This window comes from Salvelinus fontinalis, chromosome 31, assembly GCF_029448725.1.
Source record: "Salvelinus fontinalis isolate EN_2023a chromosome 31, ASM2944872v1, whole genome shotgun sequence".
Taxonomy (NCBI): domain Eukaryota; kingdom Metazoa; phylum Chordata; class Actinopteri; order Salmoniformes; family Salmonidae; genus Salvelinus; species Salvelinus fontinalis.
In genome coordinates this window covers 15,649,774-15,677,234 of record NC_074695.1, presented here as the reverse complement: position 1 = coordinate 15,677,234, position 27,461 = coordinate 15,649,774, and the positions used below count along the sequence as shown (strand labels likewise).

The 27,461-nt window shown below is 42.7% G+C and overlaps 2 protein-coding genes across 3 annotated transcripts; both read left to right on the top strand.

Moving 5' to 3' along the window:
- Window positions 1–146: 146 nt before the first annotated feature.
- Window positions 147–14,514, top strand: LOC129829642 (isocitrate dehydrogenase [NAD] subunit gamma, mitochondrial-like). 2 transcript variants are annotated; one of them, XM_055891454.1, is made up of 14 exons: window positions 147–247; window positions 414–529; window positions 824–868; window positions 2,233–2,244; window positions 2,420–2,517; window positions 4,453–4,562; window positions 5,082–5,142; window positions 6,598–6,730; window positions 6,861–6,994; window positions 9,480–9,582; window positions 9,815–9,961; window positions 10,344–10,438; window positions 10,578–10,638; window positions 11,679–14,514. In XM_055891454.1, the coding sequence occupies exons 2-14, from the start codon at window positions 449–451 to the stop codon at window positions 11,778–11,780; spliced, it is 1,182 nt and encodes a 393-aa protein (XP_055747429.1). In that variant the 5' UTR covers window positions 147–247; window positions 414–448; the 3' UTR covers window positions 11,781–14,514. The 2 variants fall into 2 exon arrangements, with proteins under 2 accessions (XP_055747429.1, XP_055747430.1); XM_055891455.1 differs by lacking the exon at window positions 2,233–2,244.
- A 415-nt stretch (window positions 14,515–14,929) lies between these two features.
- On the top strand, window positions 14,930–20,741 carry LOC129829644 (translocon-associated protein subunit delta-like). The gene is made up of 6 exons (XM_055891458.1): window positions 14,930–15,119; window positions 15,308–15,426; window positions 15,506–15,580; window positions 15,785–15,874; window positions 19,637–19,702; window positions 19,856–20,741. Exons 1-6 carry the CDS (start codon window positions 15,071–15,073, stop codon window positions 19,958–19,960), a joined length of 504 nt encoding a protein of 167 aa, XP_055747433.1. The 5' UTR covers window positions 14,930–15,070; the 3' UTR covers window positions 19,961–20,741.
- Window positions 20,742–27,461: the final 6,720 nt, after the last annotated feature.

Sequence of the window (27,461 nt, the reverse complement as noted above, 5' to 3'; positions counted from 1 at the left end):
TCCCGAATTCCTAGTTGTTTTGAACACACTGAAGCGGAAGTCCGCGATTTCCGAGATCCCAGTTCCCAGCTGTTTTGAACGCGGCATTACTCCCATGTGTATACAGTACATACTGTAAATCATTGGTTGCTCATTATGGTGCCTCCACGCGTCCTACATTTTGTTCATGTTATGATGGGGAGATATCACCGCCCAATTAATTACATAAACTATATTACGGAGGCAGAATGGATTACAAAATGATATGGTAAACTGATTTATGAACAGCTCGAGCTCTAATGTGGCAATATTATTGAAATAGAATTGGGAATTATAATACTAATAATTTTTAGTAATTTAATAATATAACACTGAATAATGTTATAATAGGATCTCTATCGATTCTTCCCTCTGTTTTGTATGGGCACGAGCAGATGCGCGTAAACGGCATTAGTCGGATTCCGTTAAGATGGCCGCCTCCAGTGCAGTGATATCTATGTCAAAAATCATTAAACCCATTTGGGGTGGACGGTTGGCAACGACAGCAAAAGTAAGACAACGTTTATGATTCACAGTTATGATGGTAAATAAACTACATACAACATGATTGAGATAAATTATGTTTCTGGACTAGAATACAAGGTCATTTCTGGTTAGCATTAGCAAGAAGCGCATGTCACTGTCAGTGATAACCAATATCCCTCCCTTTGCTACTTTCTCATTTGACATTCATACGGTATACTGTATTGTTGCTTATCTCTAGAGAGTCCCTTTGGGTCTTAACGACCACATGAACCACAAGTTGAGTTATCTAACGCCCTATCCTGTTCTTCTGTTTCCTGAGGTGTTTGGAGCCACAGTGAGCAGTCGCAGAGAGAAGTCAACAGTAGTGAGTACCCATCTTGGAAACTGCATCAGATAGGCTATCTGTGGTGGTTTGAGTAGGCCTACTGTAGCTAGATCTCGTGAATGTGCAGAGATTACAGTTAACGTTACATGGAAACTAACCCGATGTGGAATAGCGTTGAATTCTACTTCAGGCAGAAATGAGCGTTAAATAAAACCCAGAATGTTAAATACAATCAAATGTTAGCTCACTTTAGGGTGGTCCTTTTGCTGTTAGGAATGTGAGACAATATAGTCACGGGAAAGTATAATTAAATCAACGTTTCAAAGCGCTGGTAGTGTGTTCAGATTTCTATCACCTCATGCATGTGCACAATATGAAAATACATGCACACCACTCATGCATACTTGTTGAGCTCCTGTAAGTGTTTACATGGTTCTGCACATGCTTCAGGTGATAGAAATGTGAATGAACTACCAGCACTATGATAAGGTGATTTAATTATACTATCCTGTGGATATATTGTCTCACATTCCTACCGCCAAAACGACCAACTACACAGACAACCGTTAAAATATAATTGTATTCAATATTCTGGCTCGTAGAGCTTGTGTGAGGAAATTTTCCAAGCCAATGTATGGCATTAATCTAACTATGAACCAGACCTATCACAGTCTGATTGTCAGGCAAAGGTCACAGTAGCTAGCAGTCTGGCAGAGTGTGCAGAGATCACAGTAGCTAGGCCTCTTAATTAAGCAATAAGGCAGTTATTCGCAACACGGAGTGCCTGGACACAGCCCTTAGCCGTGGTATATTGACCATATACCACAAACCCCCAAGGTGCCTTAATGCTAATATAATCTGGTTGGCAATGTAATTATGGCAGTAAAAATAAATATTTTGTCATACCCGTGGTATACCACGACTGTCAGCCAATCAGCATTCAGGGCTCGAACCAACCAGTTTATAATGTGCATTTTAGGCACATGATGAGTTGCCTAGTATACTTGACTGTCAGAAATCACAAGGCTTGCTTGCTGTCAAGTATGTCTATTTGAGGCATGGTACTGGTGATGTAGCTAGCCTACCCAGGTATCTTACTATGAGCAGCACAAGATTCACACTGCCACTCTGTCAGATTTAAACATTTCAGATGGAGCTCTAGACACTTCTGCTTGGTATTGATTATTGTTTGGTTGATTTGGTGTGACAAAATTGGCTAGCTAACTAACTCCGTTGTCACCTTTAGGCTGAGCATTTGTAACCTGATCCAAGACTCCCCTCTAGGGAGACGGGATCATTAATGAGCTAGCAATCTGAGGTGTAGGACAACTGTTTGTTTTCTGGTGCTTTGCTAATCTCTCACTGTATTGTTCTGCTTTTCCGGCCGTTTCTACAACTAATAGGGACAAATCATTGTAAGTACCGCATTGCATTGCTTCACCGTTAATCACATTCCCACGTTACACATCACACACAACACGCCTTATTCACACCATTGGCAGACAACCATAGTTTGATTTGCTTTCGGTGCAGCCTGGTAACTCTGACAGAAAAGTGTGCAAGGATAACAAAAAAAATTATGCATTTCAGCCCCCTCCTGCGAAGTATGGTGGCAGACACACTGTAACTCTGATACCTGGAGATGGTATTGGACCAGAATTGCTCAATCACGTAAAGGAGCTCTTCAGGTCAGTCAAATATGCTTTATAACAGTCTATAACGTGTTTATAAGCTGTTATTCGCACCTCATCAACATCTTATAAACACATAGCCACTAATATATCCCTGGGAGCTCTTAAGAGCTGCTAATTGTATTATAACTGGTCATAGCATTCATGGCTGATAAACACTTAAACTGTTAAATTAATGAACTGTTATATTTAACGGATACTTCAGGATTTTATCTACTTGCCCAGAGTCAGATGAACTCATGGATACATTTTTTTTTTGTCCCTGCATCCAGTATGAAGGAAGTTAGAGGTCGTTTCGCTTGACAATGCTACCTGGCTTTAGCGCAATGACTTGAAGTCTGTGGTATCTACTAGCAACTTCCTTCAAACTGCACGCAGATCAAAAAATGTTTTATCCATGAGTTCATCAGACTCTGGCGAACAAAACTATAAACGCAACATGCAACAATTTCAAAGATTTTACTGAGTTATAGTTTATCTAAAGAAATCAGTAAATGTAAATAAATTCATTAGACCCTAATCTATGGATTTCACATGACTGGGAATACTGATATGTATCTGTTAGTCACAGATACCTTTTAAAAAAAAAAAAAAAAATGTAAGGGCATGGATCACAAAACCATTCAGTATCTGGTGCGAAGTTGCATGATATTGGCGGGAACTGAAACACGTTGTCGTATATGTCGATCCAGAGCATCCCAAACATGCTCAGTGGGTGACAAGTCTGGTGAGTATGCAGGCCATGGAAGAACTGGGAATTGTGTACAGATCCTTGTGTCATGGGGCTGTGCATTATCATGCTGAAACATGACATGATAACGGCGGATGAATGGCACGACAATTGGCCTCGATAAAATGCAATTGTGTTTGTTGTCTGTAGCTTATGCCTGCCCATACCATAACCCCAACTCCACCATGGGGGGGTTCACAACATTTACATCAGCAAACCGCAATTACACAGCTGAACACAGGGGTTCAGCTGTGAAGAGCACACTTATCCAGCATGCCAGTGGCCATCGAAGGTGAGCATTTTCCCACTGAAGTCGGCTACGACACAGAACTACAGTCAGGTCAAAACCCTGGTGAGGAAGACGAGCACACAGATGAGCTTCCCTGAGACGGTTTCTGACAGTTTGTGCAGAAATTTGGTTGTGCAATCCCACAGTTTCATCAGCTGTCCAGGTGGCTGGTCTCAGACGATCCCGCAGGTGAAGAAGCCGGATATGGAGGTACTGGGCTGCAGTGGTTACACGTGCTCTGCGGTTGTGAGGCTGGTTGGATGTACTGCCAAATTCTCTAAAACAACGTTGATGGCTTATGGTAGAGAAATGAACATTCAATTCTCTGGCAACAGTTCTGGTGGACATTCCTGCAGTCAGCATGACAATAGCACGCTCCCTCAACTTGACACATCTGTGACATTGTGTTGTGTGACAAAACTGCACATTTTAGTGGCCTTTTATTGTCCCCAGCACAAGGTGCACCTGTGTCATAATCATGCTGTTTAATCCGTTTCTTGATATGCCAGACCTGTAAATTGGATGGAGTTTCTTAGCAAATGAGAAATGCTCACTAACAGGGATGTAAACAACATTTGAGAGAAATAATCTTGTTGTGCATATGGAAAACATCTGGGATCTTTTATTTCAGCTCATGAAACATCTGACCAACACTTTACATGGTGCATTTATATTTTTGTTCAGTGTAGATAAAGGGCTTCATTGCCCAAATCCTGAAGTATCCCTTTAAATGCGTTGGAATGGTAGTGAGTGGCTACTGTGTTCCAAGTTCATAAGAGGATATTCACAGCTTATGAACACATAGACATCAATATGTCTCATGCCCATAGTTATACAGTACAACCAATGAGTTGAGGTATAATGGCTGAGTCGTTGGGTTGTCCTTCCCATATTGTGTTAATGTGCTCTATAGGTTCAGCTGTGTACCTGTGGACTTTGAGGTTGTGAACGTCAGCTCAGCTACCGAGGATGACATCAACAACGCCATCACAGCCATCCGCCGTAACGGAGTGGCCCTCAAAGGTAGGAGAAACTGTAGAATCCATGGAAAGGCCTTGGAAGCTCTAACCCTGGCAATCTGACTGGTGAACTCATGGGTACATTTGCAATGGTTGCCAGTCCACCCATTATGCAATCATTAACTTGAATGGGGAAGCACTTTCTATGGGAGAAATACTGAAGTAATTTTGTACTCAAATTGTAGGCAGCTTCCAGTTATTTGTTATTTAATCCCGTTGTCCATTAACTGCAGCTGTGTCAGTCACTGTGTCATATGATAAGTTGTGTGTCTGTATTCTATAGCATGGTTTCCCACACTCGGTCCTGCCTGGGTGCACATTTAGGTTTTTGCCCTAGCACTACACTGGGGATTTCAAATAAGCTAAGCTTGACGAGTTGGTCATTTGAATCAGCTGTGTAGTGCTAGGGCAAAAACCAAAATGTGCACCCAAGGGGGGCCCAGGACTGAGTTTGGGAAACACTGTTCTATAGAATGCCTATAAAACAGTCAACATGCTTGTGTTTTTGTTTGTGTGTTTGTAGGTAACATTGAGACCCTCCATACCCTGCCTGCTTCCCACAAGTCCAGAAACAACCTCCTCCGGTAAGTGAAGGTTTCTATCCAATCGTTGATTTCAAAAAGACAGAGGACCTCTTCCTTGAGTTGCTTCTAACAGGGCACCTATCTCTATCCCAAATGGTCTTCTCTGGCTTTCTCTGTCCATCCCTGTCAGCTTACACTGTCTCCTCCATCTCTCTGTCCAGCCCTGTCAGCTTGCACTGTGTCCACCCATCTCTCTGTCCAGCCCTGTCAGCTTACACTGTCTCCTCCATCTCTCTGTCCTGTCAGCTTACACTGTCTCCCCCATCTCTCTGTCCTGTCAGCTTACACTGTCTCCTCCATCTCTCTGTCCAGCCCTGTCAACTTACACTGTCTCCCCCATCTCTCTGTCCTGTCAGCTTACACTGTCTCCTCCATCTCTCTGTCCTGTCAGCTTACACTGTCTCCTCCATCTGTCTGTCCTGTCAATTTACACTGTCTCCTCCATCTCTCTGTCCAGCCCTGTCAGCTTACACTGTCTCCCCCATCTCTCTGTCCTGTCAGCTTACACTGTCTCCCCCATCTCTCTGTCCTGTCAGCTTACACTGTCTCCTCCATCTCTCTGTCCAGCCCTGTCAACTTACACTGTCTTCCCCATCTCTCTGTCCTGTCAACTTACACTGTCTCCTCCATCTCTCTGTCCAGCCCTGTCAACTTACACTGTCTCCCCCATCTCTCTGTCCTGTCAACTTACACTGTCTCCTCCATCTCTCTGTCCAGCCCTGTCAACTTACACTGTCTCCTCCATCTGTCTTGCCACCCCTGTCAGCTTACACTGTCTCCCCCATCTCTCTGTCCTGTCAGCTTACACTGTGTCCACCCATCTCTCTGTCCAGCCCTGTCAGCTTACACTGTCTCCTCCATCTCTCTGTCCTGTCAGCTTACACTGTCTCCTCCATCTGTCTGTCCTGTCAATTTACACTGTCTCCTCCATCTCTCTGTCCAGCCCTGTCAGCTTACACTGTCTCCCCCATCTCTCTGTCCTGTCAGCTTACACTGTCTCCTCCATCTGTCTGTCCAGCCCTGTCAGCTTACACTGTGTCCTCCATCTCTCTGTCCAGCCCTGTCAGCTTACACTGTCTCCTCCATCTGTCTTGCCACCCCTGTCAGCTTACACTGTCTCCTCCATCTCTCTGTCCAGCCCTGTCAGCTTACACTGTCTCCTCCATCTGTCTGTCCAGCCCTGTCAGCTTACACTGTATCCTCCATCTCTCTGTCCAGCCCTGTCAGCTTACACTGTCTCCCCGTCTCTGTCTCTCTGTCCCACAGCACCAGTCTGGACCTGTATGCCAACGTCATGCACTGTCAGTCCCTCTCCCTCGCTCTCTGTATGCCAACAGCTCACAGTCTCTCCCCCGTCTCTGTCTCTCTGTCCAGGCACTGTCAGTCCCTCTCATTCTCTCTCCGTATGCCAACAGCTCACAGTCTCTCCCCCGTCTCTGTCTCTCTGTCCCACAGCACCAGTCTGGACCTGTATGCCAACGTGATGCACTGTAAATCCCTCCCTGGAGTTCAGACTCGCCACAACAACATTGACATCATGATCATCAGGGAGAACACTGAGGGAGAGTACAGCAGTCTGGAGCATGAGGTTAGACGCACACAGGCACACACACACACACTTTTACTCCCTCAACTCATCCCTTTGTGTTTTTCCATTTCCACTCTTTGCTGTAAATAACCTGCGTTAGCATCCCTCTCTCCTTCCCTTCATCCTGTAGAGTGTATCAGGGGTGGTGGAGTGTCTCAAGATCATCACCCGGACTAATTCCCTGAGAATCGCTGAGTATGCCTTTAAATTGGCCCGGGAGAAAGGTCGCAAGAGGGTCACTGCAGTTCACAAGGCCAACATCATGTAAGTCAGTCAGTCAGGGACGGCAGGTCATTTAGTCAGTGACGGCAGGTCATTTAGTCAGTGACGGCAGGTCATTTAGTCAGTGACGGCAGGTCATTTAGTCAGTGACGGCAGGTCATTTAGTCAGTGACGGCAGGTCATTTAGTCAGTGACGGCAGGTCATTTAGTCAGTGACGGCAGGTCATTTAGTCAGTGACGGCAGGTCATTTAGTCAGTGACGGCAGGTCATTTAGTCAGTGACGGCAGGTCATTTAGTCAGTGACGGCAGGTCATTTAGTCAGCGACGGCAGGTCATTTAGTCAGCGAGGTCAGGTCATTTAGTCAGCGAGGGCAGGTCATTTAGTCAGCGAGGGCAGGTCATTTAGTCAGCGAGGGCAGGTCATTTAGTCAGCGAGGGTAGATAATTTAGTCAGCGACGGCAGGTCATTTAGTCAGTGACGGCAGGTCATTTAGTCAGTGACGGCAGGTCATTTAGTCAGTGAGGGCTGGTCATTTGGGGCGGCAGCGTAGCCTAGTGGTTAGAGCGTTGGACTAGTAACCGGAAGGTTGCAAGTTCAAATCCCCGAGCTGACAAGGTACAAATCTGTCGTTCTGCCCCTGAACAGGCAGTTAACCCACTGTTCCTAGGCCGTCATTGAAAATAAGAATTTGTTCTTAACTGACTTGCCTAGTTAAATAAAGGTAAAAAAAAAAAAAAATTGTCAGTGAGGTCAGGTCATTTAGTCAGTGAGGTCAGGTCATTTAGTCAGTGAGGTCAGGTCATTTAGTCAGTGAGGTCAGGTCATTTAGTCAGCGAGGTCAGGTCATTGAGTCAGGTACGGCAGGTCATTTAGTCAGTGAGGTCAGGTCAGTCAGTCAATGAGGCGTCTGTATGTATTCTACTACATGTGTGTTATAATGACTCACACTTTTGAGTGCTTTGGGGCTACGGTCCAATTCTCTACCCTTTGCCCCAAAGTGTGCACTCGTTCACTTCGCCTCATAGATTTTTAAAGGAAACATTTGTGTAACAAATATAGTGGAAACTGACCCCGCCCCCTAGCCCATGCGTACGCTATTCCAATGCTTTGAAAAGGTGGAGTGAACAAGTTAAGTCCACACTTCCGGAAGAAGGGTACAGTCAGAATGCAACCAATGTGCAGTACCAGTCAAAAGTTTGGACACACCTACTCATTCAAGGCTTTTTCTTTATTTTTACTATTTTCTTCATTGTAGAATAACAGTGAAGACCTCAACTATGAAATAACACATATGGAATCATGTAGTAACCAAAAAATTGTTAAATAAATCAAAATATATTTCAAATAACCATCCTTTGCATTGATGAAAGCTTTGCACACTCTTGGAATTCTCTCATCCAGCTTCATGAGGAATGCTTTTCCACCAGTCTTGAAGGAGTTCCAACATATGCTGAGCACTTTTCCTTCAGTCTGCGTTCCAACTCATCCTAAACCATCTCAATTGGGTTGAGGTCGGGTGATTGTGGAGGTCAGGTCATCTGATGCAGCACTCCATCCCTCTCCTTCTTGGTCAAATAGCCCTTACACAGCCTGGAGTTGTTGGGTCATTGTCAAAAACTAATGATAGTCCCACTAAGCGCAAACCAGACGGGATGGCGTATCGCTACAGAATGCTGTGGTAGCCATGCTGGTTAAGTGTGCCTTGAATTCTAAATAAATCACTGACAGTGTCACCAGCAAAGCACCCCCACACCATCACATCTCCTCCTCCATGCTTCACGGTGGGAACCACACATGCGGAGATCATCCGTTCACCTCTGCGTCTTACAAAACCACAGAGGTTGGAACCAAAAAGCTCAAATTTGGATTCATCAGACCAAAGGACAGATGTCCTCTGGTCTAATGTCCATTACTCGTGTTACTTGGCCCAAGCAAGTCTCTTCTTATTATTGGCGTCCTTTAGTGGTGGTTTCTTTGCAGCAATTCAGCCATGAAGGCCTGATTCACACAGTCTCCTCTGAACAGTTGATGCTGACGTGTCTGTTACTTGAACTCTGTGAACCATTTATTTGGGCTGCAATCTGAGGTCCTCATGAGAGCCAGTTTCATCATAGCGCTTGTTGGTTTTTGTGACTGCACTTGAAGAAACTTTCAAAGTTCTTGACATTTCCGGATTGACTGACCTTCATGTTTAAAGTAATGAAGGACTGTCGTTTCGCTTTGCTTATTTGAGCTGTTCTTGCCATAATAGTAGTGAAAATAAAGAAAAACCCTTGAATTAGTTGGTGTGTCAACTTTTGACTGGTACTGTATATATTTTTATTGGCCCATACACTTCTTCGGAGGACAAGTTATTTATTTTTTTGGTACTTTTACATGGTACTTTTTTTTACACAGTAGTTACATAGCAAGATATAGTTTTTTCATATACATTACATTTGGATAGATAGTACTCAGACCTATCCGGTATACATGACATATATTACAACCAAGGTGTTGAACATCCTGTTTTCTCACCTTCACAGGAAGCTGGGAGATGGTCTGTTCCTGCAGTGCTGTCGAGAGGTGGCTGCTGGGTACCCTGACATTGCCTTCGACGCCATGATAGTCGACAACACCACCATGCAGGTATGAAAATCAATGCTCTCTTTATGACAGAGGCACATCAGTAAGTTTTAGCCTGGTCACATATCTGTTTGCGCTGACTCGCCAACTCTTGCGGTCTTTGATATTGCCATGAGTTGGCACTTGGCGAGACGGCAGAAACAGATCTGGGACCAGGCAAAGAAGGTTCATATCCCTGCTTTTAAATATTTTTTAAGTCTGTTTTGTCTTAACCTATCCCTCTCTCATTTCCTAGCTGGTGTCTAAGCCCCAGCAGTTTGACGTTATGGTGATGCCCAACCTGTATGGTAATGTGGTTAGCAATGTGTGTGCTGGCCTGGTGGGGGGACCAGGGCTGGTGCCAGGGGCCAACTATGGCCGTGACTATGCTGTCTTCGAAACGGTCAGTCCAGTGGGCACCTGTAGTGCCCACAACTCTGATAATATAATATTATGCTTACACAGTGGTTTATTGAGATGCCCCAAAAACAGACAATGTTTCGATCCCATTGGGTTCAATGAATACTTATGTAAATGTAATATTAAATTTTTTATTTATAAAATAGCAAAAATGTATAAAAACCTGATTTTATTTTGTTAATATGGGGTATTTTGTGTAGATTGATGAGGGGGATTAAAAAAAAAAATGTTTAATCAATTTTAAAATAAGGCTGTAACTTTACTTTTTCCACAGAATGTGGAAAAAGTAAAGTGGTCTGAATACTTTCCGATTGCACTGTATATCATTGATCTCGCAATATGCTCTTTCTCTATATGTCTCTCAGGCCACCAGGAACACAGGGAAGAGTATTGCTGACAGGAACATTGCTAACCCCACTGCAATGCTACTGGCCAGCTGCATGATGCTAGATCACCTCAAGTGAGTTCACCTTGCGTAGTCTAATGAAGGTGATGTTTCTAAACCATGACGATGTGGATGTACAGTATAATCTGAATTGCGGTCGACTTGTTGGGCAGAACAGAGGGTATGAAAGTCATTGTCCTTTTGTGTGTCTCAGGCTCCACGATTATGCCACTATGATCAGGAATGCAGTCCTTACGACCATGAACGAGACTCGGGTAAGTCAAGTCCTCGCACCTTTTTTTTTTTTTTTTTTTTTTTATACCTTTATTTAACTAGGCAAGTCAGTTAAGAACAAATTCTTATTTTCAATTACGGCCTAGGAACAGTGGGTTAACTGCCTGTTCAGGGGCAGAACGACAGATTTGTACCTTGTCAGCTCGGAGATTTGAACTTGCAACCTTTCGGTTACTAGTCCAACGCTCTAACCACTAGGCTACCCTGCCACCTCACTGCACACTTGTCACTATGCGCAATACACTGACCTGCCCAGTACGCTCACCTGACCTGCCCAGTACGCTCACCTGACCTGCCCAGTACGCTCACCTGACCTGCTCAGTACGCTCACCTGACCTGCCCAGTACGCTCACCTGACCTGCCCAGTACTCTCACCTGACCTGCTCAGTACTCTCACCTGACCTGCCCAGTACTCTCACCTGACCTGCCCAGTACGCTCACCTGACCTGCCCAGTACGCTCACCTGACCTGCTCAGTACTCTCACCTGACGTAACACCTGACTGCCTGCTCACCTCCTGAGAGACAGGTCTGGCCAGTTATCAACAGAGCACAGGCCAATAAAGAGCTACTCACATGTTTTTTTTTTAATTCTGTTAATATAGCTTGGCATTTCTCAAATTCATCTTTGACACTCTCTAGTCACACTTTTCTGTAATCAAATGTATGTAATCAAATGTATGCTTCTCTATAGAGTCTCTTCTAGTGTTCAAAATGTTATGTACCTACTGATGTATTACCCGTGTAGAATGCCTCTGAGTTGTCTGCAGAGAGGAGCTACAGGAGGATGGCCATTTTAATGAGCCCTATAGCTCCTCCCACCAGCATCCTCTAGTTAGGTGTGATGGATAGTAATTATGAGGCCTGCACAGGGGAGAGTGATGTTGCAGAATATTCTGAAAGAAATGTGTAGAACAACAATTGTGTTATTTCTGTTGTCAACATTGTGAAATATTTCACCTCTGAATGTTGACCAAAGCAGACAATGTGATTGGTATTACAGTATTTATTATTCTCTTGCAGTTGCACACAGCTGACATCGGGGGGCAGGGCACCACCTCTGAGGTGGTTCAGGCGATCATGAGAAACATCCAGAGCAAGGGGCCTCTCACCAGCGAGCTCTGAACACGTACTTCGACCACACACATCAAGTCAATGCTGCTGGATAACATACAAATCCTTGGTGTGTCTCGTATATTTGAACAACTGTGTGCCGTATGAGAGAGTGGGGGTGTGCTTGTGCATGTTTATTTCCATAGTAATGCTCCTCCGTCTTGCCTGTAAAAACACACACACACACCCCTTTCAGACGAATTCATCACTTTACATTTGTACAGTTTAGTCATTTAGCAGACACTGTTATCCAGATCAACTTATAGTAGTGAGTGCATACATTTTCGTACTAGTCCCCTGTGGGACTCGAACCCAAAACCCTGGTGTTGCAAGTGTTATGCTCCACCAGCTGAGCCACACTGGACCATGTTATCTAATCCTCTGCATGCCTTTCATTCATTCATGTCTTTCAGTGTTATTTCAATTTAACACCATTCTGTCTTTCCATAACCATTCCCTGGCTGTTTCAAGCACATTTAACATTTGAGCGTAAACAAAGGAAGTAGGAGGCTCAAGCTGCATCTGTAATAGCATGCTGTAGTGAAGTAGTAACAGCTAGGATCTGTCTCTTGGGTTTAACTGCAGCACTTTATAGCAACTCTCTGCTAGGTTCATCCTACATCCCAGCACATGATGGCCTAGACAGCAACAGCTCCACTTAAACGTATCGTATGCAGATAATGTGTTTGTGTGATTTATATTTGAGCGACTGTTTCTTAGGTATATCGGTTCACTGCAGACTTTTGAGACTTGAAACGGTTATACTGTCGACCTATTTTCCTAATTGCGATATATCGTACAGTAGAAAATAAAGTGTGTAAACTGTTATGTTTCTTACGGTACTGCAATGTTGCTGAAAGATTTTATACGGTTTTATGTTCTTCTCGCAGTCCAGCGCTTAGCTTTACGTCTACAGGTAGCCTGGCGGGTAGAGGCGCTGATTCAGAGGGGTGGGGTTACATTTTCAGTTGAATGATTTCAGTTGCACAACTGACAGGGTATCCCACCCTTTCTCTGTCTCAAATCAGTTTATTTGTGACGTGCGCCGAATACAACAGGTGTAGTAGACCTTACAGTGAAATGCTTACTTACAGGCTCTAACCAATAGTGCAAAAAAGGTGTTAGGTGAACAATAGGTAAGTAAAGAAATAAACCAACAGTAAAAAGACAGGCTATATACAGTAGCGAGGCTACATACAGACACCGCTTAGTCAGGCTGATTGAGTTAGTATGGACATGTAGATATGGTGAACAGAGTTCTGTTAAAATAGGGGTTGGCGGGTGGCCCGATTAGCCAATGTGCGGGAGCACTGGTTGGTAGGCCCAATTGAGGTAGTATGTACATGAATGTATAGTTAAAGTGACTATGCATAAATGATAAAACAGTAGCAGCCGCGTAAAAAGAGGGGTTGGGGGGGACACTTTATCTGTGACTATCAGATGTATCTTTCCCACAGATACCAAAGTCTTATGATTTACCAATGTCCTTTCTGTGGTTTTGAAATCAATTTAAGTACGCTTTAAATTGCCTTAAAACTGCAATATGTAACTTTTTGGGCGACCTGACCAAATTCACGTAGAAATGTTATAAATCTAATTATCGTTGAAAGCAAGTCTAAAAGTGGTAGATCTGTTCTTTTTATATGCTTCCAGTTCTTAAGTTTTGTTTTTGCGTCTTTTACTTTCGGTTTTGTACACCAGCTGAAAATACAATATTTTTGTTTATGGAAAATATATATCACCGCGGTTTAGATGGTACAATGATTCTCTACACTATACTAATTAGGTGAACTATTAGAATTTTAGCAACCAGGAAATGGAGTGCATCTGTAAGGTTTTTGTTATACTGGTCTATAACTTCTCATCTTTGTCTGTTACAGACTGTCTTTATATGAACATCTCAGAACTCTACCCTGAAATATATGTTGTTGCTATACTCTGATATATATATATATATATATATATATATATATATATACTCTGATATATATATATCAGAGTATCAGAGTATATATATATATATGCATATATCTCTGTATTGTTTTAAAAAACAACCATTGTGTTGTGCCACTAATACCTACATTGAGTGTACAAACCATTAAGAACACCTTCCTAATATTGAGTTGAACCCCCTTTTACCCTCAGAATGTCTTACATTTGTCAGGGCATGGACTCTACAAGTTTTCAAGTGTTCCACAGGTCTGCTGGCCCATGTTGATTCCAATACTTCCCACATTTATTTCAAGTTGGCTGGATATCCTTTGAGTAGTGGACCACTCTTGATACACACAGGATACTGTTGAGCATGAAAACCCCAGCAGCGTTACAGTTCTTGACACACTCAACCAGTGGGCCTGGCACCTACTACCATACAGTGTTCAATTTTTTGTCTTCCCCATTCACCCTCAATGGCCCACATATACAATCTTTGTCTCAAGGTTTACAAATCCTTCTTTAACCTGTCTTGTCCCCTTAATCTACAACGATTGAAGTGGATTTAACAGGTGACATCAGTAAGGGATCATAACTTTCACTTGATCAGTCTGTGTCATGGAAGGAGCTGGTGTTCTTAATGTTTTGTACACTCTGGGTATTTACTGTCTCTAAACTTAGTGGTTGAAATTTAGAGTTAACAGTACATTAACCTGCTAAATTAAATGGGATTTGTTTTGGTTTCATATACTATAGCTGTGGCTGGATTCATGAAATTAGCATTGTTATTGATCAAATAAAAATGTATATCTAAGCCTACTTGTGTTACTTTGTTTTCAATGGAAAGTCAGGAACCAAAACATTGCGCAGTAGTTGTAAGAAATCAATTTCAGTCCAATACAAGTTGTAACAAAGGAACAATCTTGACAACAGAGCAGGCAAATTCAAGGGATGCAACACAAATGGCACCCTATTCCTTCTATAGTACCCTCTCAGAAACACAGAGTATCTGTTACCTGGAATGGGATAACCTTCAAATGCCTATTTAAAGAGCCGATCTGGGATTGGTACATCTATTTTTAAATGGTTATTTTGGATTAAATATAAATGTACCATCATGCAGTATGGTTGTGTTTTAGGAGATTATTCTAATGGCCTATAATAAAGACATTTCATATATTATCAGTGAGAGGTGACGTGTCAACAGAGTCACGTTCCCATAATGCATCCCGCGGATGCAGGACACGTCATTACAGCGCACCGGTCTGAAAGTGTTTTTGAAGGAAGACGTGGCTGTAATAATTGGTGAAATCTCGTAATAACTAGTTCTACAGTTCTTAGTCGTGTTAACAAATTTTGATAAATCAAACATGATGATCAGAATAGCAGCGTTTCTTGCTCTTGTATGCCTGTGCACGGGTAAGTCATTTCAGAGAAATACTTAACGTCAAGGAAATGTAGCTATTAGCTAGCTATTTAGCATCAGTAGCTGACTGATGAGAATTTGCTAGCGAGTTAACTATATCTTTACAAGTAATGTGTGCATGTTTTGCAATGTTTGATACCATAAATCTATAATAAAGACGTGTTTGCTGTCTGTTGTTTAGGTGAGAGCTGTTCAGACCCTGTGATTACACCCTCTGCCTACACCACTTCTGATGCCGTCATCTCTTCTGAGTCCGTATTCATCGTGGAGCTCAGCCTGGCCTGTGCCAATGGAGCCCAGGTACTGTAGATATCAAACTCAAGTCTCTTATTTTTATATATATATATATATATATCAAATGTTTGTCTTCCTTCAACAGAGTGTGGCTCTGTATGCGGATGTCAATGGAAGACAGTTCCCTGTGACTAGAGGCCAGGATGTTGGCAAGTACCAGGTAATACATTGCTCTGGTCATACACACACTGCTGTTTCCCTGACTAAAACAAATATGCTCATTGGAGAATCTCAGTTGAAAATGCTTTATAGGCCAGGACTAGGCTGAATCAGTGTCCAGGAAACCACCCCTATATGTCCAATACGCACTTATGAAGAGTATCTTGTGTGTTTAGCTATATGACATATGTTCTCTGTTTCTCAGGTGTCCTGGAGCATGCCCCACAAACAGGCCAGCTCTGGTACATACCAGGTCAAGTTCTTTGATGAGGAGTCCTACAGCTCTCTACGCAAGGTAGGCCCTATAGTGTCTCTCTATCTCACACACACACACGTGCTGTCTGCATAAGGTAGGTGCATTCCAGGGATTCTGTTGGGTAACTTTGGCGCCGGACAATGTGACAGGAAAGATTTTAATTTACCGGATGTTTGAGAAATTTCCATATACATTGGGTGCTTAAGCATTAGGGTGTCCACCTACAGTGTTTAAAATCACATTTAGATTATTGTAATACATCTGAACAGAATAGAAATTAGCCTGTAAATAGCCTGTAAAGTTAAAATAATGTAGAATGATGTTCTTATACCAACATGACAGGTTTTATTGAAAAGCAAAAAATTACCCTTTGTCTTCATCCCTGCTATAAATTATAAATGAATATATTTTTTTAAACATTTAGCCTAGAAGAACACTTCACCTACACAGTAATAAAACACAACTTCAAAATATATTTGTATAATATAACAACCTGTCCTATAGGCTATTTGTATAATAACAAAGCCGTTTTCAAATACATTTACATTTAAGTCATTTAGCAGACGGGGTGTGGCTCAGTTGGTAGAGCATGGCGCTTGCAACGCCAGGGTTGTGGGTTCGATTCCCACGGGGGGCCAGTACAAAAAAAATACAATCTAGGCCTATTTATTTTAGCCTCGGCATGATCATTTTAATTAGGCCTAATAAATAACAAAACGGGTCTGTCTACGAACACCAGGGCCGGGGGGGGGGGGGGTCATGACTAGAAGGGATCCAGCTTCTGTCATATTAACGTCCGATTTGACTTCGTAGCAGGTTAGGAGAACTTATGCAGCGTAGTATGAGAATTAACGAGGCATGTTAGGAGAATTAGGGAAAGGGTTAGGGTTAACTAAAATAATAATCGACTTAATCTTAATTTGACAAAAGCTGTCAAGCTGGCCCGCCACACTGCCCATTCCTGCTGCGATTCAGCACCACAGCTGTGGAAACACTCGAGGCGGACACAAAACTAAGAAAATATAAAACTGATGTTGGCATATCAAATTCGTTATGGAAATAGTGTATTCAGACCCCTTTTTCCACGTTTTGTTACATTACAGCCTTATTATAAAATTGATTCATTTGTTTTTTTTTTTCTCAATCTGCACATATTACCCCATAATGACAAAGAAAAAACAGGTTTAGAAATTCTCTAATTTACACAAATTTTAAAAAACTATCACATTTATGTATGTATTCAGACCATTTACGCATTACTTTGTAGAAGCACTTTTGGCAGCGATTACATCCTCCAGTCTTCTTGGGTATGACGCTACAATCTTGGCACATCTGTATTTGGGGAGTTTCTGCTATTCTTTTCTGCAGATCCTCTCAAGCTCTGTCAGGTTGGAAGGGAAGCGTTGCTGCACAGCTATTTTCATGTCTCTCCTGAGATGTTAGCGCGGGTTCAAGTCCGGGCTCTGGCTGGGCCACTCAAGGACATTCAGAGACTTGTCCCGAAGCCACTCCTGCGTAGTCTTGGCTGTGTGCTTAGGGTCGTTGTCCTGTTGGAAGATGAACAGTCGCCTCAGTCTGAGGTCCTGAGCGCTCTGGAACAGGTTTTCATCACACATCTCTCTGTACTTTACTCCGTTCATCTTTCCCTCGGTCCTGACTAGTCTCCCATTCCCAGCTGCTGAAAAACATCCCCACAGCATGATGCTGCCACCACCATACCTCACCATATGGATGGTACCAGGTTTCCTCCAGACGTGACGCTTGGTATTCAGGCCAAAGACTTCAATCTTGGTTTCATCAGACCAGAGAATCTTTTTCTGAGAGGGGGCTGTCGTGCCTTTTACTATGGAGTGGCTTCCTTCTGGCCACTCAAACATAAAGGCCTGATTGGTTGAGTGCTGCAGAGATGGTTCTCCTTCCCATCTCCACAGAGGAACTCTGTCAGTGACCATCGGGTTCTTGGTTACCTCCCTGACAAATGCCCTTGTCCCCTGCTTGCTCAGTTTAGAAGGACGGACAGCTCTAGGAAGAGACTTGGTAGTTCCAAACTAATACCATTTAAGAATGATGGAGGCCACTGTGTTCTTGGGAACCTTAAATGCTGCAGACAATTTGTGTACCCTTCCGTAGATCTGTGCCTCGACAAAATCCTGTATCGGAGCTCAACTGACAATTCCTTCGTCCTCACGGCTTGGTTTTTGCTCTGACATGCATTGTCAACTGTGGGACCTTAGACAGGTGTGTGCCCTTCCAAATCATGTCCAATCAATTGAATTTACCACAGGTGGATTCCAATCAAGGAGTAGAAACATCAAGGATGATCAATGGAAACAGGATGCACCTGAGCTCAATTTCGAGTCTCCAAGTTAAGGGTCTGAATACTTATGTACACAAGGTTTTTCTATTTTATAATATTAATATATTTGGAAACTTCTATACCTGTTTTCGCTTTGTCATTATGGGGTGTTGTGTGTAGATTGCTGAGAATATTTAATGTATTTTAGAATAAGGCTGTAACGTAACAATGTGGGAAAAGTCAAGGGGTCTGAATACTTTCCAAAGGCACTGTAAACAATATTCGTTAAGGCAGGTTCATTTAGAGCGAGCTTATTTTACAATGCTCCTGTGAATCAAGGCATGCGCCATGCATTTAATGAAAGCACTTATTTCCAAAGCAATTTTTACAGTTCTACTGGATGATGTTAATTAATGTTATGTTTATTGTAGTTTAAACTATCGTGGGGTCGTGACTTGTGTGATATACACGGTTTATTGATAGTAACTCAGTTTTCTACTATAGGCAGTTGGCTGCCTAGTGATTGTAACATTGTAACTCTGATGGGCATAGTTGGAAATGTTTTGGTTCAAAGTACTACTGAATAAGCTAAACTGAAATGCACCAATTCTGCATGATACACATTGCTCTACTCTATCAACACATTCTTTATACTATACATAACAGGGGCGGCGTATGTTGATCTTACCTAGGGGGGGCATATGTTGATCTTACCTAAAGAGGGGGGGGGGGCAGGTATATGTTGATCTTACCTAAGGGGGGAGGGGGGGGCATATGTTGATTTTACCTAAGGGGGGGGGGGCATATGTTGATTTTACCTAAGGGGGGGGCATATGTTGATTTTACCAGAACTGCTAGGACTGGGCCTGACCAACACAGTCATTTACCTCTAATTGACTTGCTTTTGTGGTGGACCTTGGCCTGCTCAAAGTGAGCCGCTGCTGTTGAAAAGTCAAAACTGTCCAACTCTTTGGAGCAGCTTGATGCACATCAGCCTTGTTACTTTGACCTCAAGATGGTGCGAGGCCGTCTTAAATGTTTTAGAGAAATAATACCCTGTCGGCGTGCACATGGCAAACGGGGATAATCAACACATTCTTCGACAATTTTGCCCAGTCCCTTTATTAGGATCTCACGTCTTTTGTGTATGTAAAAATAGAAACATACCCAATACTAATTTCCAAGCAGCTTGAAGATTTATTAGCCTATGAATTATATTTGCCTTGGAAGTTGGAGCATATCCACTGGTGTTTTACATTAATTAATATCAAGCATTTCACAATGGATTTCTTTTTTCTCGCGTGAACGATTTGGCCCGGCAACACTTATCGACTTTTTTCATATATTTTTTAATAGCCTGTAAATGACGGCTTTCAGCCTAACGGGAACACTGGTGCATTCATGGTTGTCTGTTTTTGCCCCTGTCATTTGATTTAAAAAATACTGTAGCTTTTAGCCATATGCAAATGTATGTCTGTTTTTATATTAATATTTGTTTAATCCAGGCCCAGAGGAACAACGAGGATGTAGAATCCATCCAGCCCCTTTTCTCTGTCAATGTAGATCACAGGGTGAGTCTCTGAAGAGCCTAACCAATGAATACCGATCACCACTTATGGATGTGTCTTTTACGCACAATACAATTTGAAAATTGGAAACTCCTAGTGTATCTCATTCTCATCTGAGATTCCTTTCTAACTGCGGCTTTGTCTTGTCTATTCTAGGGAGCGTGGAACGGCCCGTGGGTGCCTACTGAGGTTATGGCTGCTCTCATCGGCATCCTGGTGTATTACCTGGCCTTTAGCGCTAAGAGCACCATCCAGGCATAAAGGACTACACATCCCAAGATTCTCTACAACTGTCTCTCTGAAAGATGGTTGAATGCTGGTGGCTTTTCTAACAATCCAACCTGAGCATTCCTTTGGCAGAACAACAATATACCACCATCCATTTTGAGATACGGAACTAGAACAATTTTTTTTGTAATTCCTTTTCATTTTCAACGCAGGCTGATTATTTGCGATCAATTCCTAGAAGAAGCCATTGTTTTGTCAACCAAAAATAAATAATGTAGACCTCAATCGAATCCAATGTACCCCACTGAGTGCAGTAATTTTTGTTCAAAAGCAAACTCAAGTTTTGAAAGTGAAAGGACTGTTTCTATAGACCAATGCTGACTTCCTTCCACAGCCTCATGCTTATCTACCTGTGGACTTAACCACTGAAAGACAAGAATATCTGTTCATCAGTTCATGGTCTTTCTTGTAAAGGACTTATGCATTGTGTGATATCTGTACTGATACTAAACACTCTGAAATAACTGGTTCTGTACGTACAAAGGTCTGAGTCGAAGTGCTGATCTAGCATTAGGTCCCCTCGGTCTTATTATGATCTGAAAGGCAAAACTGATCCCAGATCAGCAATTATATGCTGAGACACTTTGTGAATACCAACTCTGGTGTGCAAGACTCTAAAGCCCCTGTGAACTTTGTAGTGGCTGACTGATCTAAATGTAACTGTTACACTGGTTGGCTGAGGCCAAATATTTCAGGGTTGGTGATTTATTTGTTGCTCGGTGGTCAAATTAATTAATAAATGGTTCGATTTTTATCCTAGTGTGTCTTTCTCCCAGTGTGTGTGTGAGGCATGTTCTACAGCACCCATAATGCAATACTGTCTTGCATTATGGGTATTGCAGTACATCATGCTACAGTCTGTGATGTGACATCTGCTGCTTCATATATTCAATACCATGGCTGGATGACAGACTGGGATTGCAGGATGCCCCCCCCCCCCTCTAATTTTGCTGGAATGTTTGTCACTTGGAATGAGGCATTACAAAATATGTCAAATTGTAGGTAGTGAGCTTCAAAATGCCAACATTGTCTGTCTTACAGTCAAGGGGTAGGGGGGGGGATTTGTGAAATTGGATGCCTGTTATACTGTATAGGTTTTCAGTTGAGACCTGTCATTTAGGGCAGGTGGGGCTGAGCCACCTGTTTTGAGCCCCACATTTTTAGCAACCAAATATTTAGGGGCTTGCCTGTTTTTTTGGTATTAATGTGTCACATGTCAGTTTGCAAACAATGTAAAAAAATAAGTTATTTTTTATTATCATTGAGTTAATAAAGCCGTGTACAAACATGGTCTTTTTTGTTTTCTGGAGTAGGGCAGCTCCAACATGCAGGTCTTTTAGCCTAGCTCAGTGCTTTCTGTGGTGGTGGGGCGAGTCGGCAAAAAATAACAGCATTGCGCTGTGATTGGCTCAGTGTTCTGTCACTCATAGGGACAATACGTCATTGCCAAGTTTGTGTCCTTAAGGGTAGACGTCCAAAATGTCAGCCCTTTGGGTCCTGCCATAGAGTTATATTACAAGTGCCCTTCCAATAAGGCTCAAGGTCATTGGCCACAGATAAAATGACATCAAATCACGTTATAGCTTTGATTGTACTGATCATGTCAACATCTTACTTTCAAAGTCATAGATAGCAGTCATCATGAATCAAGTCGACAATCTACTGGCAAATCCTTTTTAATCCTTGTCATATGAAGAGATATTATAGATACAACGTATCGGTGCTCATCGGCCATTGGACATAAGGATTACACAAGTTGGAAATCGCAAATTCAACAATGAGTCGTTTGGAAAGAATCAGTGGCTAACTGCAAGCATTGCAAAGTAGCCTGCCATTCAATGGAGTGGCTGTGTTTTTTCCCCCTGAGTTCCCACCATAAATTCAGAGAAAGCCAGACTTTGATGATAAAACTGCCACGCCACCTTCATGTTTAAGTGAGCACATCACAAGCCAAGGTGAGTCCAAGCCCTTCTATGCTGCTGCATAAATGATGTAATATGCAAGGGAGATATGTATACTTTAGCTAAGAAAGTAATACTAAGTGTATGTTGTGTAGTAAGCTGTTAGACAATTTTGACTTCACAATTGTCTAGCGGAATCCGCTCAGCTCTGACTACAGGACAAGATTCATCCCAATAAATATCTGCCTGCTCTTGACTCACCACTATCTTTCCAATGTACTCACAACATCCTTTCTATTTGAACTGCGGAGATAAATTCTGAAATAAACACCAGCTTAAAACCAGTGTTTCCCTAACATAGAAATCTTTATTAGCAACTGTATTAACTATTTTCTCTTCTCTCTCCTTTCACATTTTTTTATGTGGTAAACATATCTGTAAATCCCTGCATCACATGACGCCTACTGCTGTAAACAGTGTCACATGCATGACTTTAAAGAGGTTGAGGCCTCTATCGAAACCCTGATTGTCTCCCAAGTGGACATATGCTCTATATAGTGAACTACTTTTGACCAGTCCTGGTCAGAAGTAGTGCACTATGTAGGGAATAGGGTGCCATGTAGAGCACCAACCTCTTAATGGAACCAGTGGTTATGTTCATCTTATGGAGGAAGGCTCAGGGGGGTAGGGATAATGGTCACACCATGGTATGCCTTGATGGAGAGGAGAGAGCATGCTCTAGATTTCAAGACAGGAGGAAGAAGCCTGTTTTTAAGTGGCTGCTCCAATCTCTCTCTTGTCAAATACACTGAGTATACCAAACATTATCAACACCTTCCTAATATTGAGTTGCCCCCCCCCGTCCTTTTGCCCTCAGAACAGCCTCAATTTATCGGGGCTTGCACTCTACGAGATGTTGAAAGCGTTCCACAGGGATGTTGGCACATGTTGACTCCAATGCTTCCCACAGTTGTGTCAAGTTGGCTGGATATCCTTTGAGTGGTGGACCATTCTTGATACACACGGAAACTGCAGTGTTGCAGTTCATAACACAAACAGGTGCGCCTGGCACCTACTACAATACCCTGTTCAAAAGGCACTTCAATATTTTTGTCTTGCCCATTCACCTTCTGAATGGAACACATACACAATCTATGTCTCAAGGCTTAACAATTCTGCTTTAACCTGTCTCCTCCCCTTCATCTAAACTGATTGAAGTGGATGTAACAAGTGTTACAACCTCTAACTAACAATGGGAAACCACACACTGAGTAAAGGAATAACAACATTAATTTATTCCATAAATAAAGTAAACACTCAACAATAATCAGATGAGGCATAAAGGTCAGTAAATTAGGTGTCAACAACCAAGGCCACAAAGAAACAACCAAAGGTATGCATGGAGAGAGGAATCTCTTGCAGAACGGGGAAACAGTGGCTTTATGCCACAGCTGAGCTTTCACAGGTGTGCCCCATAGGCACTGATGACCCTCCCATCTCCGCCCACCTCTCCTACTCCGCCCACCAATCTCCTGCAGGAAGTAAGCACAGCAAAACCCAATAGAAAGAGCACGGAGAGGCCGTGACGTCAATCATTTCTTATTTAACCTTTATTTTAACAGGGAAGAGGGTGGTGCTTGGAATCATTGTTCTTCCTCTGTCAACCATGGTTACCTGCAAGGAAACACGTGCCATCATCATTGCTTTGCACAAAAAGGTTATTTACAGGTAAGGATATTGCTGCCAGTACAATTGCACCTAAATAAACCATTTATCGGATCATCAAAAACTTCAAGGAGAGTGGTTCAAATGTTGTGAAGAAGGCTTCAGGGCGCCCAATAAATTCCAGCAAGCACCAGGACCGTCTACTAAAGTTGATTCAGCTGCGGGATCGGGGCACGACCAGTACAGAGCTTGCTCAGGAATGGCAGCAGGCAGGTGTGAGTGCATCTGCACGCACAGTGAGGCGAAGACTTTTGGAGGATGGCCTGGTGTCAAGAAGGGCAGCAAAGAAGCCACTTCTCTCCAGGAAAAACATCAGGGACAGACTGATATTCTGCAAAAGGTACAGGGATTGGACTGCTGAGGACTGGGGTAAAGTCTGACGAATCCCCTTTCCGATTGTTTGGGGCATCCGAAAAAAAAGCTTGTCCGGAGAAGACAAGGTGAGCGCTACCATCAGTCCTGGTTCATGCCAACGGTAAAGCATCCTGAGACCATTCATGTGTGGGGTTGCTTCTCAGCCAAGGGAGTGGGCTCACTCACAATTTTGCCTAAGAACACAGCCATGAATAAAGAATGGTACCAACACATCCTCCGAGAGCAACTTCTCCCAACCATCCAGGAACAGTTTGATGACGAACAATGCCTTTTCCAGCATGATGGAGCACCTTGCCATAAGGCAAAAGTGATAAGTGGCTCGGGTAACAAAACATCGATATTTTGAGAACTTGTGGTCTATCCTCAAGAGGTGGGTGGACAAACAAAAACCCACAAATTCTGACAAACTCCAAGCATTGATTATGCAAGAATGGGCTGCCATCAGTCAGGATGTGGCCCAGAAGTTAATTGACAGCATGCCAGGGCGGATTGCAGAGATCTTGAAAAAGAATGGTCAACACTGCAAATATTGACTCTTTGCATCAACTTCATGTAATTGTCAATAAAAGCCTTTGACACTTATGAAATGCTTGTAATTATACTTCAGTATTCCATAGAAACATCTGACAAAAATATCTAAAGACACTGAAACAGCAAACTTTGTGGAAATTAATATTTGTGTAATTCTCCAAACTTTTGGCCACGACTGTGTATTATTCACTTATTACTGATCTTCACAAAATAAAAAATAAAAATTCTACAAATGAATACAAATTAAATAACTAAAATACACTGAGTGTACAAAACATTTGGAACACCTTCCTAATATTGAGTTTCATTCTACAAGGTGTTGAAAGCGTTCCAAAGGGATTCTGGGCCATGTTGACTCCAATGCTCCCCACAGTTGTGTCAAGCTGGCTGGATTTCGTTTGGGTGGTGGACCATTCTTGATACACACGGGAAACTGTTGAGCGTGAAAAACCCAGCAGCATTGCAGTGCTTGACACGGTTTCATGAAACTTTTTTTTCCCCATCACCAATTAGCAGTACTCTCAACTGGACAGTGTGTGGCAGCTGTGTGCTGCATGTCTGTTGTTCACACCATTATAATGAAACAGTGTTGTTACACACTCTCTCCAGCTGAAACACAATCACTTTATATCTATATATAGGTCCCTCTATGGGTTATCTAAGATTGTCACAGGAACCAATACATTTAAAGCTATATAATAGCAATACAATGCTGAACAAACATTTCACCCTAAGTTTTATCATTAAACTTTTGTGTGTTCTATGTCATTCCATTCAGTCTTTTCCTTAATTCATGACACATTGTGAATATTTCATATGCCTCTATGGCAGTGTCTGTCTTCTATGGCAGTGTCGGGCCTCTATACAGTAGCAGTGTCTGGCCTCTATGGCAGTGTCTGGCCTCTATACAGTAGCAGTGTCTGGCCTCTATACAATATCAGTGTCTGGTATCTATACTGTAGCAGTGTCTGGCCTCTATGGCAGTGTGTGGCCTCTATACAGTAGCAGTGTCTGGACTCTATACAGTAGCAGTGTCTGGACTCTATACAGTAGCAGTGTCTGGCCTCTATACAGTAGCAGTGTCTGGCCTCTATACAGTAGCAGTGTCTGGACTCTATACAGTAGCAGTGTCTGGACTCTATACAGTAGCAGTGTCTGGACTCTACAGTAGCAGTGTCTGGACTCTACAGTAGCAGTGTCTGGCCTCTATACAGTAGCAGTGTCTGGACTCTATACAGTAGCAGTGTCTGGACTCTACAGTAGCAGTGTCTGGACTCTACAGTAGCAGTGTCTGGCCTCTATACAGTAGCAGTGTCTGGACTCTACAGTAGTAGTGTCTGGCCTCTATACAGAGCAGTGTCTGGACTCTATACAGAGCAGTGTCTGGTCTCTATACAGTAGCAGTGTCTGTCCTCTATACAGTAGTAGTGTATGTCCTCTACACAGTAGCAGTGTCTGGACTCTATACAGTAGCAGTGTCTGGTCTCTATACAGTAGCAGTGTCTGGACTCTATACAGTAGTAGTGGTGTAGTAGTGTCTAGTCTAGGCGTATCTATGGATTTAAAGGAAGCGTTTCTATTTTAGTGATTGCCTGCTGGGAACTAGACAGTGTGACAGTGAGTATTACAGTATACGCATACAGTATATATATGGTGCAATTTGGGACACAAACAAAGCTTCCCAAAACCAGCCTTTGACTAAACAGGATATTTTGTTTGTTATACGTAACTCTTATGGCCACTGTGGTTTATCATATTTGCTGCCTACATGTGAGGTCATTTGCCTGCTGTCAGGATATATATTTTTTTAAGGGGATGTAGGTTTGTGTGTGCGCACTCGTGTGTGTGTGTGTGTGTGTGTGTGTGTGTGTGTGTGTGTGTGTGTGTGTGTGTGTGTGTGTGTGTGTGTGTGTGTGTGTGTGTGTGTGTGTGTGTGTGTGTGTGTATACAGTGCCTAAAGAAAAGTCCACACCCCACATTTTATTGTGTTACAAAGTGGGATTAAAATTGATTTCATTGTAATTGTTTGTCAACAATCTACACAAAATACTATGTAGAAGTAAAATGCCCCCCCAAAATTATGATTATTGAAAAATAAACACTAATACACCTTGATTAGATAAGTATTCACCCCCCTGAGTCAATACATGTGTCAGTCGTGTGTATAGGTGGCAGGGAAGTCAGGCGCAGGAGAGTTAAACGGAGTTTAAATGGAGACTTTTAATAAATGTCCACTTAACATGCTCCAAACACGAAAATGTACATAAATAAAATAAACATGGGTACAAGGACCCGTCGCGCACCTATACACCAATAAACAACAGTTGACATAAAACAATCTCTGACAAAGACATGAGGGGAAACAGAGGGTTAAATACACAAGAGGTAATGGATGGGATTGAAAACAGGTGTGTGGGAAGACAAGACAAAAGCAATGGAAAATGAAAAATGGATCGATGATGGCTAGAAGACCGGTGACGTCGACCGCCGAACACCGCCCAAACAAGGAGAGGCAACGACTTCGGCAGAAGTCGTGACAACATGTTAGAAACTCCTTTGGCAGCGATTACAGCTGTGAGTCTTATTGGGTAAGTCTCATAAGAGTTTTGCACACCTGCATTGTGCAATATTTGCTCATTAGTGAATGGGCAAGGTCAGATATTTACGTGCCTTTGAACAGGGTATGGTAGTAGGTGCCAGGAGCACTGGTTTGTGTCAAGCACTGCAATGCTGCTGAGTTTTTCATGCTCAACAGTTTCCCGTGTGTATCAAGAATGGTCCACCACTCAAAGGAAATCCAGCCAACTTGATACAACTGTGGGAAGCATTGGAGTCAACATGGCCCAGCATCCCTTTGGAATGCTTTCAACACCTTTTAGAATGAAACTCAATATTAGGAAGGTGTTCCTAATATTTTGTCCACTCAGTGGATTTGAGTTATT

Excerpts from the sequence above, each read along its gene's own strand:
- LOC129829642 (XM_055891454.1), top strand. The coding sequence starts at position 449 with ATGGCCGCCTCCAGTGCAGTGATATCTATGTCAAAAATCATTAAACCC. Across the intron at positions 530-823 it reads GGTTGGCAACGACAGCAAAA|GTGTTTGGAGCCACAGTGAG; the intron begins GTAAGACAACGT and ends CTGTTTCCTGAG. Across the intron at positions 5,143-6,597 it reads TCCAGAAACAACCTCCTCCG|CACCAGTCTGGACCTGTATG; the intron begins GTAAGTGAAGGT and ends TCTGTCCCACAG.
- LOC129829644 (XM_055891458.1), top strand. The coding sequence starts at position 15,071 with ATGATGATCAGAATAGCAGCGTTTCTTGCTCTTGTATGCCTGTGCACG. Across the intron at positions 15,581-15,784 it reads AGGATGTTGGCAAGTACCAG|GTGTCCTGGAGCATGCCCCA; the intron begins GTAATACATTGC and ends TCTGTTTCTCAG. Across the intron at positions 19,703-19,855 it reads CTGTCAATGTAGATCACAGG|GGAGCGTGGAACGGCCCGTG; the intron begins GTGAGTCTCTGA and ends TGTCTATTCTAG.